Below are 15540 nucleotides of genomic sequence, written 5' to 3' on the forward strand. Positions count from 1 at the left end.
ACGACCCGAAACATTCAATATATATTTTCAATAATACATATTTTCGGGAATGTTAATTATTTCTTTAGATTGAAATGCCTTCCACTTTTTTAACACTCTTTTAAAGTTGGACTTTTCTTTCAAAAAGGATTATTAGATACGCTGAAAACACAATAACAATTTTTTTTTGCTTGACAGGCCTTTTAGATTAGAAAGCCATCGTTTCATTGCATTGCTACAAGCCTATTCCTACAAATCCTATTTCATGAGGGTCTGTCTTCAAAAATTCGATACTTACGACTATAACCAAAGCAGAAAGACATGATCGTAGCCACCATATGCTTTTGGGGGCTGGTCAGGCACATGTATAGTTCATAAGAGTATTTTCTGGATTAGAGTGATGGCAAGTATGTCTCCCAAATTGAAACACTCCCTCCTAGGGTATCAAAAGAAACCATTTTCAGGGATTCGAGGTCGGGACTGGGACTGGTACTGGGACTGGGGCCCGGGTGGAACTGGGACTGTGGCAATGCAAGACGTTTTCCCCGATAATGACGCCGTTGAGTCGTTGTTGTTTCTGCGTCTCTGACCGTCGAGTGTTAGCTGCTGAAGCATGCCATGCCCCCCAACACAATCATTTGGGTGTTGCTCCTCTGTGTGTTTTGTTTTGTTTATTAAAAAGAGATTGGAGTGCAGAAAGATTCCTATTTTTGTCATGACTGCTGCCGGTGGCCACTGGGGGGTCGGGTCTGTGTAGGCAGGGCAAATGCCGAGACGAGGCACTACCGCACCATTCATCATCATTCCAGGCTGATGATTTTATTTTGATTCGGAAACGTTTGGGGATTACCAGACTAATGATTTTATTATAGTTTTTCGTACCCTCCTCATGAAAATTTTGATTGATGTTCCTGGCTTTGCCTCCGCCTCCGCCTCAGTCTCTTCAGCTTCCATCTTTTAGCTTCCTGATTCATTGTCCTGGCATTTAAGTGGCTTCATTATATTAAAAGCGAATTAATGTTGTCGCCATGGAGATGCTTTCAATTTGAAACAAAATTTCCTTCTCCCTTATTTGGCATTGCAAACGAAGGCGAAAGAATTTCCCAGCTTCCAGCAGCAACATGAGGGGGAGCTCAAAGAAAGTTTTTGTGATATCTCGGGTTTTGTTCGGTGTCATTTTTTGTGTGGCCCAGAAGAACTTTGAATGCTCTTCGTTTTAAAGTGTGGATAACTTCAAAAAAATTCTGATAAATTAAAGATTAAATTAAAGAATTAAAAAATATATATATATTAACAAAATATTGAGTAAATAATAATAATAATTTTCTAAGCTGAGAAAAATGGCAAATATAAATGGCATAATTAAATATTCCTCTCATAAAAAAAAACATATTAAAATTAAATATAATTCCCTTTGATTAAAACATAAGAAAAAACCATATTAAAAATCGTTTCTCACGGTTCATATACTATGTATAAACATAATAAAAAACACTTTAAAATAAATAAAATACATTTGTAGGAAGTATATGTAATAAAAATATGAAAGTACTTATTTAGACATAAAATACATTTGCTTTAAATATGATACTAATGCAAAAATGTAGACATGTAAGTATTAAAACTTTATGGGTGTTTTCTCTGGGTGTACGAGAACGTTTTATCATTATCGGGGTTAGAGATCTCCCAGCAGCAACAAACACACACAATATATTGTGTGTATAGAACCTTTGAACTTTCGCTTATCGTTTGTCTTTTGTTTACTGGTGACTTCATGCACATTTGTTAATTTCTATGCGGTTTCCCTGGCCCCTCATGCGACACCTATCTCCGGGACTCCGCGACTCCGGAGACCCCGCACCCGTAGCACTGCTCACCGGGGCAGCCCGCATAGTTGAACCTCCTGCCCCGAGTCACAACTTTTGATGTTAGGGCATTGTAAAGGCATAAACTAAAATGTGGCCCATACCATAGAGCAACGCCCATCGGAACGCCTTCTCTTCCTGCTGCCTCCCCCTCGCACATTGTTATAATTACGCGTAACTTTCGACAAGTGTCGCCTGAAAATCGCCAAACGTTCTCATTTCAAGAGAGTCCTCGACCGAGTCCGGACTCCAACCAGGAGCGGTTCAAAGTGGTCTGGCTCTGCTGGTGGATCCGACCGAATCCGCTCTTGGCGGCCCACTGCCAGCTGTGGTTTAATCTTCTTTTAAGTTGCGCCCCCCGCCCACCGTCCCCCGTCACACGTCCCACCATCGGGGGAGCCTAGAAAAAAGATGGCGACACCGTAAAGCAAAAGTTTGCCGCCACTTGTGGGTTGATAACTTAGAACAAAGCAAAGTTGGGGGACGACTCGACGAGGGTCTGCTGGGGCTGGGGCTCGGCTAGGGCCAGTCCTTAGTCCTTAGCACAGCTTGAAAATAGTTGGAGTTTTGTGAAAAGTCATTGTTACTCTGCTGAAGAGAAGCCTTTGCCGGTCCTCCCTTTTTTCACTCTAATTAGTCGTCATTGGCTTGTGATTTGTGGGCGGACTTTGGGCAGTTGCGGAATTGAAGGACCTAGATCCGAATACCTGAAGAGGCTGGCTGCCCAACTTTTCTCGCCACAAATTCAACTTGTAATTTTGTGCGGATTTTTGATTTACCTCAGTCCAGAAATTCCATATAAAATACACTGAGAAATAACATCTGAAAGAGTGGACTTCGGTCAAAAATAAATCTTTGTAGGAATGCTCCCACGTTCAGAAATCAATTTATGAACAAAAGAAGAGTTTCTCTGTTTGTTTTCTACAGAATCATACCACCATTAATCTCATGACTGTTGGTATTTCTCTCAGTGTGGAAACACCTTTGGCACGATAAATCTTGGACCGCATCTGGCAGAGCCTCGACTCGGACTTGGATTCTCTCTCATTAGTCGAACCAATTGCCAGTTCATATATGTATCGTTTATTCCGACCCACAAGCCTTAGAGGAGGCCGCAAATAATTTAAAGCCAAATGAGCTTGCCACAATTTATGCTGACCACATTAACCATTTTTGGCAGAAGGAGAGAGAGAGAACGGCCGAGCAAGTATTTAATTAAATTAAGCACAAAGGAAAACACCGGGCACTGGGCACTGGCCACCGAGGAGCGAGTGTTGAGCACCGTAGTACACCTCGGTCCAGATGAAGTTGGCTTCTGTTTTTATGGTTTGGCCTTTAAAGCAGTCGTAAATCATTTAAGAAAATGGCCAATGGTGGCTGAAGAGAAGTCTGCGGCTCAGAGAGAGAGAGAGAGAGAGAGAGAAAGAAATTGCCGCTAATGGCCAGTGGTTCCTCATTGTCCGAGCCGATCACGCCCGCCAGCCACTCGAAGCGCATTAAAATAGACTAAAATGTTCGGCGTTCGGCTGCCTTTATGGCCACTTAATGTAAAACAGTTAATTAGCGGCTCACACAGATACACACCCATACATCGTGGCAACGGGGGAGGGGGAAAGAACAAGGGAAATGTCCAACCTTAATGCAAAATGGCCGACATCATTTTCCTTTTTTTCCTGCCGTTTCTTTCCCAGTTTCTACTTATTTTCCTCTGCTGCTGCTGCTGCTGCTGACGTTTGCCATCTTCACTACGCCAGGTAAAATGGAGGGAGGGGCTGTGTGAAAGGCGGAAAATTACTTTTGATTAATGAAGCGCAATGAGGCGTGCACAAAAAAAATTAAATGAATATTATAAAAAAAAGAAGGCAGGAAACAAAAATCGAATGCCAAACTGAAATTCCCTTTGTAAACTTTTTTGGCTACCTGTTAATGAGCTTTTTAAACTAAGCGGAAGTGTAAAATGCTCTACTTTAGGATTCCTTTAGCCTCAAGTTTCCTTTCCGCTCATAATAACAGCTTATACGAAAAAATTACACATAGGAACTCCACGAAAATCCGTTTAAGGATTAAGAAAGCTGTAGCCCTTCAGATATTTGTTCGCCGAATGTCTACGTATGTAGACTCCTCAAAAACACATATACAGAAATGAACTATAATGTGTAAACGTAGTTCTAAATATTCCTTGAATCCTTCTCTACAAAATCTTTATACCTCGAACAAGAGTATCGCAAAAGTTGTCAATCTCTTCCGCCGTCTCTGTGACTCCGCTTCTTTCCACGGTTTCCCTCTGGCGCTTCCTGTTTATGGCAGACAGCTACTGAGTAGCCCTGAGTGCCATTGAGAAAATCAGGAAAAATGATAAAAAGAATAAGTAAAAATGGTGGATGGTGAAAATTAACATACAAAATGACGCTTGACATGCCACGGACATTATTGTGTCGAACACCTTCGCCTGCAGTTTATTATTAATACTGATGCAGTGGGGACACTCGGGAGGGATTGCAACTTTCTTTTGGCAACTTCTGGCGCGCTCTCCTGTCCCTCCACCTGCAATTACGATGATGGCCCAGGTGCACATCGAACGTGCCAGGACGTGACTCAAAGGACAAACCGAAAAGAGATGCTATAATTTTTAACGTTTGTTTTGCTGCTGTTTGGTTTGGCCAAAAAGCACACCTGACAGTTTTATAATTATTAGCTCAGAATCGCCATTAAAAGGGGTCAACGCCGTGGCTTGTCAGTAAATTCATTTATTAAATGTAGAACAGATTCGCGGTAGGCAACTTTTGGCTAAATTAGCGGGATGATAAGGTAAAGTCATGGTCAAGCAGATGCCAAAGTTTATATTAAGTCATAAACGTTTACCGCGACTTCATTTGCATATTCAAGACGGCGGGCAGTCCACCGACAGAGCACCAAGCCATAACAGCGTTCGCTTTGGTTAAGTGGAAGCGTAATTAAATTTAATCCAATTAAACGACTGGAGGCATAGTGCGAGGGCAGAGAGGGCGTAGCCGGGCAAGCTTGTCGTCTCGACGCTGTAGTTAGGTCCTTCATGAGCTCCTCCTTTTCCGTTTTGCGGGCAAACACAAAGTCGCTGATCTTGTTCTGGAATACGACCAGCAGCTGGGTGAGGTCGTTGTAGAATTTAGTTCCCTCCTGGAGATTGCCCGACAGCTCAATGTAGCTATCGTAGGGTGTCGCGCGAGCTGCCACAGCTTCCCGTCTCCGAGACGAAAGCTCCATGGGCGCTCTGAATGTCTGCCACCAGGGACTGCTGACGGTCGACGCTCTCCCTCACCGGCTGCTGCAAAGGATTCAGGACCTGCCCAATGCGCGACAACGACAAGGCGGGCTCGTCGATAGCCCCATCCTCACTGAGGCTGATTTTGCCACCGAAGATGGAGCCCTTGTCGAAGGGATTCTTTCACTTGGCAAACAAAAGCGTTGGGCGCGGGATTTCAAGCCAATAGTGTGACCATCTCCACTCTACGGCACTTTGGCAAAAGTGTTGACATACCGCCACTTCTCTCTCTCTCTCTCTGGCTCGCTCTTCCCTCTCGGCATGCCTATGCGTGTGTGTGTGTGTATGTACGATTTTCGGTAAATATTACCACTAACCATACAGTATATAGATGTGCCAGTTCATACAACGAAAGTGTCACACACCGGCTTGCGCTATCCGTACCCCAGAGTGACGTCATCATGAGAGATGGTTAGTGAACAAACCCAAAACATAAGTAGCCATTGCATGAATCGATAGTGCAATCGATAGTTTGCCCACCACTACCTCATCGCCGACTTGTGTAATAAAAAAAAAAACAAAATTTTCTAAATTCTTGTAAAATCCCTTATTTCTACGAATTTAGATACGTACACAGCACTCATGTTGTGTTACACTTGAGTGTAACACTATAGCAACGATATTTAATGGTAAGGGTGTATGGAATGATTCCAAGGGTCATCGTCCGGCCAAATGGCACAAGGCCGTGCTGAGCTAATCAAAATAAATTTGGTAATATTAAATTTCTCTGTATATTTGTTGGCAGTACGTAAACGTTAAGGTGCCACTCTGCAGAGTTCGTACCTGAGTATTTAAGCCTGGCATCAGATCATGCTGCCAGCCATGGTTTTTCGCCAAGGACTTCACCATAGAGCCTCGACCCTGGAGCACGTACTGGGAGTGGGTGGCAGTAGCTTTGTCAACTGCCTAAATCGTTATGCCGCTGCCACCGGCTTCATTCGCATCTCCTTCCTGGACATCAAGCAGCGCCGCAACTGGGACGTGGCCCGACTTCGGCTGTATGCGGATTCCAAGAAGCATTCGCTGCATCTTCGCACCTTGCAAGGACGCGATCTACTGCAAGGTGTAATCGACAAGCAACGAGCCGAGTTCATTGAGCGTAAGAATTTCCTTGTCGACGACATCAGAGAGGCACGCCACAAAGTGCAAGAGCGGGTCCGCGAGAAGATCGTTGAGATACGCGAGGAGCGTGAGAATATCATGACCATACCTAACATGTTGACAATCAGCCGTGCCATACTCTCTCCGTATATTGGTTATGTTATTGTCCAGGGCGACTTTACGTTCGGCATGAGTCTACTAGCAATTGCCGGAGTCTCGGATCTGGTAAGGATTAAGATTAAATGTTGATTCAAATCGGTATCCCGTTTAACCTCTAGTTCTTGTTCTGTACAGTTGGATGGGCAGATTGCTCGGCGTTGGCCCTCGCAGGCCACCAAGGCGGGCTCCTTCCTAGATCCGATGGCCGACAAGCTGCTGATGGGTTCCCTGGTGATTTCGCTCTGCTATACCGATCTGATGCCCATGTGGCTGGCGGGTATTGTTGTGTTTCGTGATGTGTTCCTATTAGCCGCTGGATTTGTCATTCGCTACATAAGTCTGCCCCCTCCAGTGAGTGTGTCACCTGGCATTAGAATAAGCGGATGATTGGCTAACTCTGTTCGTTCTTTCAATAGAAAACCTTTTCGCGTTACTTCGATGCCACCCATGTAACGGCTCAGTTGGAGCCCACTCTGCTCAGCAAAATCAACACGGGCGTGCAACTGGCTACGATTGGCCTAAGTCTAGGAGCTCCCATTTGGAACTATTTGGGTAAGCTCTTCAATGAATTCGAACCAAGGATCACAACCTAATATCTATCTGCTATCTGCGCACAGACCATCCTGCCCTACATGGCCTCTGGTATCTGACCGGACTGACAACCGCTGCCACTGCTCTGAGCTATGTTATGAACAGGCATAATACATTTAAGATTATCCAAAAGAAGACGTAGTGCTGAGCATTTTGTTCTATATCAAGAATACTATTGCAAAAGAGTAGTATTTCTAATATCGCAATGATTAGTATGTAATGTGATTTGTACATACATGAGTACCCCTGTACAAGTAAATAAATATACATATTTTGTTAATGGTCGTATTGCCAGCTAAATCTAGATTGTAAAACGACAACAAGCGATAGCAGATACCAGATCTGCAGATCTTAGGAGGTAGTTGTAAGGGAGAGTAAGTCGATACCAATTAAATTGAATTCATTAATATCAATCATTAACCCATAGTCTTTAAAGAACTTGGCGAAGCAAGATGGAAGCAAAGAGCAAGAAGAATAAAACCTACATCAGGCTGGCCGACCAGTCTGAACTCATCAAGTTAACGCATGAGATAGATCCTGAATCATGGCTTGTGTGCCACTTCTTTAGACCAGGAGACAAGCGATGCCACCAACTGGAAAATCACCTGAAGATCCTGGCCGCCAAGCATCCGGAGACCAAGTTTTGCGCATTAAACGCCGCGAAAGCTCCATGGATTATGTCACGCCTAAACATCTTTAACATATTCCGGGGAATACATGTAAAGGGTGTTATTTTTGGGTACAGTGAACTACAAAATGGTGACTGCTTTTCTACGGAGATGATTGAAAATCGCATCGCCGAAGACGGGGCCATTAATTATCAGAAGCCTAAGAAGAACAAACGCCGCCCAAAGATGACGAAATCGATGGCCGAACTGATCTTTTCACCAGGAACTGAACAGTTATTGGCTGGTTATTGGTGGAGCAGATTTGTTTTTCGGCGAAAATTGACCCTGTAGTAGTGTACACAATTCAAGCTGAGCCACTTTAAAAAGCTGGCGACATACATTGAATACATAGATTGAATATGCCGCAGGTATTCAGGAATATTAACACGAGCTATCCGGACATTCTGTCGCGTCCGTTTCCTGCTATCATACTATTCATCAGGGTACTTGCCATGTTGGTCCGTTTAACAGAGCCCAGGGACTAGTATTCAAAGTAGTACTGATAAGTTAGTTTGAATATGTAATTGATATACACCACATATAATAAATCCATATAAACTTATTTGTTTTAAAATCGTCAAAAATGTTCAGCAAAACATAAAACATCAACAAGCAATTCGTCAGTATATTAACGGTATATTTTTTAAATGATACGGTTTATTTTGGTATATTTCTGAGGGTCAGACCGTATATTTCACCGTATTTTCTGATTGTCTTGCCATCATGTTTAGCTCACACACCTTGCCAATTTTATACCTTTCATAGTATTTTCTAGTATTTACCAATATATTTTAAGACGCTATGAGTCCAACCGCTTAGAGCCATGTCCCATGCTACATAGAATACTAATTCTTGATCAGCATCGAATTCCTGATCGTTTACCATCAAAATCTCAATTTTTTCAAAAATGTCGAAGAAAAGGCATGTCAAAAAGTGGATAACGGAGGTTTTTCACTCTGGCGCTTCCATGGGGTTTATATGAAAAAAAACGGGCAAAATATTTTTCCAGGTGTCGCTTTTGGTAATTACAGAAAAATGTAGTTAATATGTAGCAAATGAGTAGTTAATGTGTAGTTACCATGTATGGAAATAAATGTAGTGCAAATTGTTGTTGACCGGTTTTCCTAAAATCATATTTTATAAGAAATGCAATAAAGATGAAAACACAATTTGAACCAGTCTTGTAGAAAATACATTTATTAGTAAGATAAAATTATGTGCTCAGACCTGAGGGTCCTAGCTAACTAGTAATATCCAACCGAACACAAAAGTCGAGGAATATGATAGAATTATGAATACAAATAATTTGTCAGTATATTTACGGTATATTTTTTAAATGAGACGGTATATTTTGGTATATTTCTGAGAGTCGGACGGTATATTTTGACGATAAATCCCAGCTGTCAGCTGTCAAACTCATGCTATCGACGTCTTCCCTTTCTTTCTTTTCCGGTCGCTGAACAGACCTGTAAGTTGTGTGAAAATAAAATCTTAAAATTCCATTTAAGTAACAAACCAACATTGAAGAATAATAGTGAAAAGTGTTGAGGAACTGTTCAGAGCAATTGATAAGATAGATATTGACATGCATATTCGCCAATTAAAGCAAAATAAAGCCTTGTCGAAAAAGACAAACAAAACAAAACGAAGACATAACCGATGTTTGAGAAAAATACTTTTGTTTGTGCAAGGAACGAGCATTTGAAGAGTGAAAATGTATTACTTTATTAACTATAAGTGATTTAAAGACAACTTTGCTAACAATGTGAATTTTTGTCTTCCAATTTCATGAATGTACGCCTCCTCCACCCTCGACCAATAACAACGATTGACTTATACAGCCGCCAAGATGAGGAAAATCATGAAGCAGGGCAAGATCGTAATCGTCCTTAGCGGACGTTACGCTGGCCGCAAGGCCATCATCGTCAAGACCTCCGACGATGGCACCCCGGAGAAACCCTTCGGGCATGCTCTGGTCGCCGGTATCGATAGGTACCCTCGCAAGGTGACCAAGAAGATGGGCAAGAACAAGTTGAAGAAGAAGTCTAAGATCAAGCCTTTCCTGAAGAGCCTGAACTACAACCATCTGATGCCCACCCGCTACACGGCGCATGACATCAGCTTCGAGAAACTGTCGCCCAAGGACCTGAAGGATCCCGTCAAGCGCAAGACACACCGTTTCCAGACCCGCGTCAAGTTTGAGTCCATCTACAAGGAGGGCAAGAACAAGTGGTTCTTCCAGAAGCTGCGTTTCTAAGCTAGAAACTAATGGGATGATGATGATTTAATGTCGTCGTTTTTTTAAGGTTAAATAAAAAAACATAATTCTGATTTAAATGACCGAAGTATGAAAAATGTGTTATTTCTGTGCGAATGTGTGTATGGTCTTTAAACAGTGGCAACTTAATGATAGTGTGAAAGAGCGAATCAATCAATCTGTAGACACGACAACATGCTTGCTCCTTCGTGGAAGCGGAAATGATGTTTGGACTCTCGTAGAACATCTTCCGCAAACTTCCTAATACTATACGCTTGGATCTTACCAAGCAGCTGCGGGAAACACACACAGATGGTAGATCATCTCCTGAGTGATATCGTTACAAAAAAGTAGTTCCTAAAACTTCCACAGACAGTGATTTAATGGAATCTCAACACTTTTGATAAGAAACTGTCGTCTTTTAGCACAAATTGGGATTTTTTAGAACCCTTAGGGACTTTTTTATCGTGTATTGTAATGTGCCGAAGTGCTCGTGTGTTTGATATTCTAGGGACAGAAGAATTCGCTTGAATTCCAAACTAGATCTCAAATATCCCATTCAGTTTGTATGCTATGTAAATACAAAGTCCTTACCATTCCCAACAATTAAAACGCATTACAGAGTTGTCTTTGTATACTTTTAGATTTTTCTAATAAATATTCGAACAGAATAATACATTTTGTTTGAATTTGTTTACGCAATATTACACAATCGTTTCTTGGAAAATCTAATTTACAATTTAATATCTTGACTATTCCTGGAAAACTTGGCTAACTAACATTTTTGAAGAGTGTAGTAGAAGCTGCTAAAATCTTTTTACTTAGGATAATGATATAGTAAAATAAAAGGGAGAAGGGATTAAATTAGAGTGTCGGGGCTTTGAATAGTACAGAGACAGTGGATAGTGCCGGCAAAGAAAATCTGTGGAGTAAAATATCAAAATGCATTATTATGTGGAATGTAAACTGAGCGATTCTTTAAAGCTAGAAATGTATTTGGAGTTTGGAGTATTACCTGATTTATCACACTTTTGACATCGAATGGGAACACACGAATGGACATATAGCCGGAGGGGTACATAGTATTTTTGGATTGGTTAAGCAGCGAGACAATTTGACCTCAAACATAATTAAACTGATTCTTTCGGGGTAGACGCTGAATGCATTGGCTTAGGGGTAAAAGATGTCGCTTATAACAGTTCTCTCAAATCGGCTTAGTTCTGGGTTAATAGAATTTTGTTTTGTTTGTTTAGTTTGTTTTTGTTTTGGTTTGGGTTTGGGTTTAGGTTGAGTTTCGGTAGTGCGATAGTGCCTATAATTGGTTGAAATAGTTTCCATGTGGCCTGCGAGCGGGTAAGCATTTTGGATTTCGATTTCGGGGACGGAGGAGGGAGTAGAGAAAATAAAATTATTTGTTAGATTGGATTTGCACATAAGACAGTTGGATTGGATTGGTTATACGTTGCAAAGAAGGATAATCCGTGCGTGGACGCAGACTACATACTTTTTGTGTGTGGGTGTGTATACTGGGTGTGTGTTTGGTGTTTTGTGACTACTGGAGGACCACTACTTAAAACAGAAATAATTCAACAAAGCGTTTTACTAAACAGAAATTACACTAAGGACTACGAATTAGTAGATAAGTTAGGATTAGGATTAGGTCTTTGTGTGTGTTGTTTCGGTTAGGGGCACAGTTTTTGGTGGGGGGTTAAAACAATAAAGTTGTACATGTAACACTTACAGTTCTGTCTGGGAGTACGAATCAAAATAATACAATAATAGAGCATGAAATTATAATACAACATATATAGGCTCGCGACATAGGTAGTGAAGTACTCGATAAAAAATAGGACAAGCGGATAGATGTGTTCTGATTCAACACTAAATACAGCACTTGGGTGAGAGCGCGTTATAACATAATAATAAGGCAAAAGAGTTATGCAGGGCGTTTATTTTACCAATTCACGCGCTTGGCACTCAAGATTTTGAGTATATTCTCAACAACATCGGTACTGGAGTGGTTGCCGCCCAGATCTGTAAGATGTTACGATTAAATAAAACCAAACTTAAGCAATTAGTTGGCGTGCGTACCTGGTGTGCGGATGGCATCATTGCAAATGGTCTGATAGGTGGCCTCGTAGATGACATTGGCATGCTCCTTGTGGCCAAGATGATTCAACATGTCAATGCTGGCATTGATCATTGCCACGGGATTGGCAATATTCTTGCCAGCAATGGCAGTGCCTGTGTTGCGGGTGCCCGGCTCAAACACGGCGTACTGAAAACGAAATCGTCCATCAAACCAGTATTTTGTGGCAGCTCCAAAGACTCTTAAATACTTACATGATCGCCGTAGTTGCGGCCGGAAATTAGGCCAGCTCCGCCCATCAAGCCGCAGAGCACATTGGACACAATGGTTCCATACAAATTGGTCATGTTCATCACATCGAACTGATGGGGCTTGGACACGGCTTGCATGCAGGTGTTGTCGATGATCATGTTGTCGTGCTCCAGCTCGGGATAGTCCTTGTGCACACGGTTGGCACACTCCAGAAAGAGACCGTCGGACAGCTTCATGATGTTTGCTTTGTGGATGGTAGTGACCTTCTTGCGGTTGTTCTGACGCGCATACTCGAATGCATAGCGGGCCACACGCTCGGCATTCTCGACGGTGACTACCTTCATGCTCTCGACGATGCCAGGCACCGACTCATGCTCCAACATAGCATACTCACCATCGGTGTTCTGACGGATCAGAACAACGTCAATGTCCTGGTGGCGTGCCGGAATGCCGGGATACGACTTGCAGTGGACAACGTTCACATAGAGATCCAGCTCATTACGGATGGCAACGTTGCGAGAGATGTCCGACAGCTCCTGGGACTTGGTCTCAATGTTGCCCTTGAGTGCGACACCGTTTCTCTTGATCGACATGATGGCATAGTCCAGATCATCGTTTCCCTCGGTGGAGGGATCAATGTCGATTACCTCAAAATCAATGGGAGCGCCGCAGTAGCTGAAGATTTCCCTCACATATGTCATCAGCTCCGGACCGATGCCACCGCCAGGGAGCATGGTGACAGCATGACGACCACCATACTGGGCCGATGGGATATCTGTCCGCTGCACAAACGTATACATATGTACATCAATATTGTCTATGCTATAACCTCACTTGTGCGCGGGTGTTAACACCTACCGTAACTTTCTTCTGCAGCGACGATTTGGTGTGGGCCACATCCTCGCTCTTTTCCTTGGTTACCAGCATAGGATAGCCCTGAAATATGATTAGTTAGGGAAACGATCAGTTCTGCTGCCCGTTCCACGGCCCAACACATTATGTAATTTTGGCCAATTTTCAGCCCACGAAAACCTACGCGTGTCAGGAACGGCGTCTGCGTCTGCAGCAGTCTCTGTGTCAAGCGAAGGGCCATGATTGCGTTTCGTGGATTATTTGCCTTTAGTGCTGCCGTAGCCAATTGTCTTGCAAATCACTCAAAAATATCACGGCCAAGTGCGCTTTAATATGGCCAAAACGGTGCTGGTCTTCCTCTTGCCAAAGAACGACCGCGAACAGCTGTTTGGGCGGTGTTGCCACCCTTGCTGTTTCAGAGTCAAGCTAGATAAAAGAAAATATTGCTACAAATGGGGCTACGACTTGTATAGGAAATTTTGCGTTATTGCTTAAATAAGCGATCAATTCTTCCACTTTAAAATAGGCACGTTAAAGCCCGAAATAAGCTAAGGTGGCAACACTGCGGCGCAGCTGATTTTCTTGTTACGTTAACAACCAAACCAGACAATGTGTTTATTATTTAAAACAAGAAACCTGACAGCATGACTTAAGATTGGAAACCGCAATCAATAATTGTAAGCAATGGCTGCAGATCTAGCTCAGGATTCGGCCGCTCTCGCAGCGCACATCAGCATGCAGGACCCGGTAGCAAAATTTTCATTTCTTCATGCTCTGGTGGTACGTTGAAAGATTAAGAATCAAAGCATATTAATCATTACATGACCTTTCATAGGCTGGTGGAGTGGCTGGCGTGGTGGTCGACATCGCCCTCTTTCCAATAGACACGGTAAAAACGCGACTCCAAAGTGAATTGGGCTTCTGGCGTGCCGGCGGCTTCCGTGGGATCTACAAGGGTCTGGCTCCTGCAGCCACCGGCAGTGCACCTACAGCGGCGCTCTTCTTTTGTGCCTACGAGTGCGGCAAGCAGTTCTTTAGCTCTGTCACTAATACCAAAGATTCTCCGTATGTTCACATGGCGGCAGCGTCCACAGCAGAAGTGGTAGGACTGACTGGAATCAAAATACGCTTGTGTTTAATACTTTTATGTATTCATAGCTGGCGTGCCTTATTCGCGTACCTGTGGAGATAGCTAAACAGCGATCGCAGACTCTGCTGGGCCACAAGCAGCAGCAGTCGGCTTTCCAGATCCTAATGCGTGCCTATCGCACTGAAGGACTGCGTCGTGGTCTTTATCGTGGCTTTGGCTCAACCATCATGCGCGAAATTCCATTCAGCTTGATACAGTTCCCGTTGTGGGAGTACTTTAAGCTCCAGTGGACACCAACGACGGGCTACGAGTCAACGCCATTAACGGTTGCTCTCTGCGGCGCGGTCGCCGGTGGCATTTCAGCTGGTCTGACAACTCCGCTGGATGTGGTGAAGACACGCATTATGCTAGCGGAACGGGAGAGCCTCACGCGGCGTCGCAATGCCTACAGCATTCTTCACGGCATTTATCTGGAACGAGGCTTCAGAGGGTAACAAAATGATAAGCCTGTAGAAATCTGTTTACAAATATTTAAATATTATTTATTTCTCAGTCTGTTTGCTGGATTTGTGCCCCGTGTGCTGTGGATCACACTTGGCGGGGCATTCTTCTTTGGATTCTACGACCTAACAACGCGCCTGTTGGGCGCTACCAATACTGACCATTAAATTAGTGTTATTATTGTTATACCTAAGGCAGAGGCACATCGATTGATTTAGTATCTAAGCTGATTTGATGGATGACAACCACCAAGTTGGACAATGTGGACAATAAATTGTATGGAAGTTTCTTCTGTAAGAGATTCAGTTATCCGCCTAGGCAGGAGAACTGCAGTTCCCTGGAGGGTGGTGGCAGTGCTCTGGACGCTATGTATAACAAAACGATCATTACTTATTCCACATATCAATATCATATACCAGACGTACATTTTCAATATGCAGACGACCACTCAGCAAGCTGGCAGCAGCATATTGCTCTCCCAACTCCTCCCCACCGGCCATGGGCACATCTGAATCTTCCTCATCCACGTTGATGTAGTCGATGCGGGGCGGCTTCATCCGTTTCAAGCAGGGACAAGAGCATTGGCAGCGGCTACGTGACATGGCATACACCTGCAAATACATATGTTAACGAGGGCGCACACTTGTTCAAACACTGCCGATAAGGAATGTAACGCACCAAAGCTGCTAGGATGAATATGCCCACGAGCGTGGCGATGGGCAGCCAGATATACTGGGCATCGTCTGGATGCACGAGATCGGAATCTGGCTCGATGGTGCTGACACCCAAATCCATTCCTTTGTTTTGTCCCTGCGAATAACTGCTGCTGCGGACA

At 43.4% G+C, this 15540-nt stretch overlaps 5 protein-coding genes and 1 long non-coding RNA gene across 8 annotated transcripts; 3 read left to right on the forward strand and 3 right to left on the reverse strand.

Moving 5' to 3' along the window:
* Nucleotides 1-5614: 5614 nt before the first annotated feature.
* CLS (cardiolipin synthase) lies at nucleotides 5615-7259 on the forward strand. Its single transcript, XM_001359501.4, has 5 exons — nucleotides 5615-5774; nucleotides 5891-6471; nucleotides 6541-6756; nucleotides 6822-6957; nucleotides 7023-7259. The coding sequence occupies exons 2-5, from the start codon at nucleotides 5956-5958 to the stop codon at nucleotides 7136-7138; spliced, it is 984 nt and encodes a 327-aa protein (XP_001359538.1). The 5' UTR covers nucleotides 5615-5774; nucleotides 5891-5955; the 3' UTR covers nucleotides 7139-7259.
* Nucleotides 7260-8569: 1310 nt separating this feature from the next.
* On the reverse strand, nucleotides 8570-9006 carry LOC117183228 (uncharacterized). Its single transcript, XR_004468358.1, has 2 exons — nucleotides 8743-9006; nucleotides 8570-8679 (listed from the first exon to the last, which is right to left on the reverse strand). It is a non-coding gene; the product is annotated as an uncharacterized lncRNA (long non-coding RNA).
* A 9-nt stretch (nucleotides 9007-9015) lies between these two features.
* RpL27 (ribosomal protein L27) lies at nucleotides 9016-10009 on the forward strand. Its single transcript, XM_001359502.5, has 2 exons — nucleotides 9016-9132; nucleotides 9506-10009. The coding sequence occupies exon 2, from the start codon at nucleotides 9514-9516 to the stop codon at nucleotides 9919-9921; it is 408 nt and encodes a 135-aa protein (XP_001359539.1). The 5' UTR covers nucleotides 9016-9132; nucleotides 9506-9513; the 3' UTR covers nucleotides 9922-10009.
* Nucleotides 10010-10545: 536 nt separating this feature from the next.
* Nucleotides 10546-13474, reverse strand: Idh3g (Isocitrate dehydrogenase (NAD(+)) 3 non-catalytic subunit gamma). 3 transcript variants are annotated; one of them, XM_001359503.5, is made up of 7 exons: nucleotides 13299-13474; nucleotides 13121-13198; nucleotides 12265-13044; nucleotides 12013-12199; nucleotides 11880-11955; nucleotides 10937-11264; nucleotides 10546-10843 (listed from the first exon to the last, which is right to left on the reverse strand). In XM_001359503.5, exons 1-6 carry the CDS (start codon nucleotides 13353-13355, stop codon nucleotides 11234-11236), a joined length of 1209 nt encoding a protein of 402 aa, XP_001359540.2. In that variant the 5' UTR covers nucleotides 13356-13474; the 3' UTR covers nucleotides 10546-10843; nucleotides 10937-11233. The 3 variants fall into 3 exon arrangements, with proteins under 3 accessions (XP_001359540.2, XP_015037990.1, XP_033232278.1); XM_015182504.2 differs by lacking the exon at nucleotides 10937-11264 and having other exon boundaries at nucleotides 13299-13473; XM_033376387.1 differs by lacking the exons at nucleotides 10546-10843; nucleotides 10937-11264 and having other exon boundaries at nucleotides 11874-11955; nucleotides 13299-13473.
* Nucleotides 13475-13678: 204 nt separating this feature from the next.
* On the forward strand, nucleotides 13679-14994 carry LOC4802669 (S-adenosylmethionine mitochondrial carrier protein homolog). The gene is made up of 4 exons (XM_001359504.4): nucleotides 13679-13894; nucleotides 13950-14216; nucleotides 14273-14694; nucleotides 14758-14994. The coding sequence occupies exons 1-4, from the start codon at nucleotides 13799-13801 to the stop codon at nucleotides 14870-14872; spliced, it is 900 nt and encodes a 299-aa protein (XP_001359541.2). The 5' UTR covers nucleotides 13679-13798; the 3' UTR covers nucleotides 14873-14994.
* Nucleotides 14721-15524, reverse strand: LOC6897701 (uncharacterized). Its single transcript, XM_002137791.3, has 3 exons — nucleotides 15384-15524; nucleotides 15131-15316; nucleotides 14721-15070 (listed from the first exon to the last, which is right to left on the reverse strand). Exons 1-3 carry the CDS (start codon nucleotides 15498-15500, stop codon nucleotides 15020-15022), a joined length of 354 nt encoding a protein of 117 aa, XP_002137827.2. The 5' UTR covers nucleotides 15501-15524; the 3' UTR covers nucleotides 14721-15019.
* Nucleotides 15525-15540: the final 16 nt, after the last annotated feature.

The sequence above is a fragment of the Drosophila pseudoobscura genome, chromosome 2 (assembly GCF_009870125.1).
Source record: "Drosophila pseudoobscura strain MV-25-SWS-2005 chromosome 2, UCI_Dpse_MV25, whole genome shotgun sequence".
Classification (NCBI taxonomy): domain Eukaryota; kingdom Metazoa; phylum Arthropoda; class Insecta; order Diptera; family Drosophilidae; genus Drosophila; species Drosophila pseudoobscura.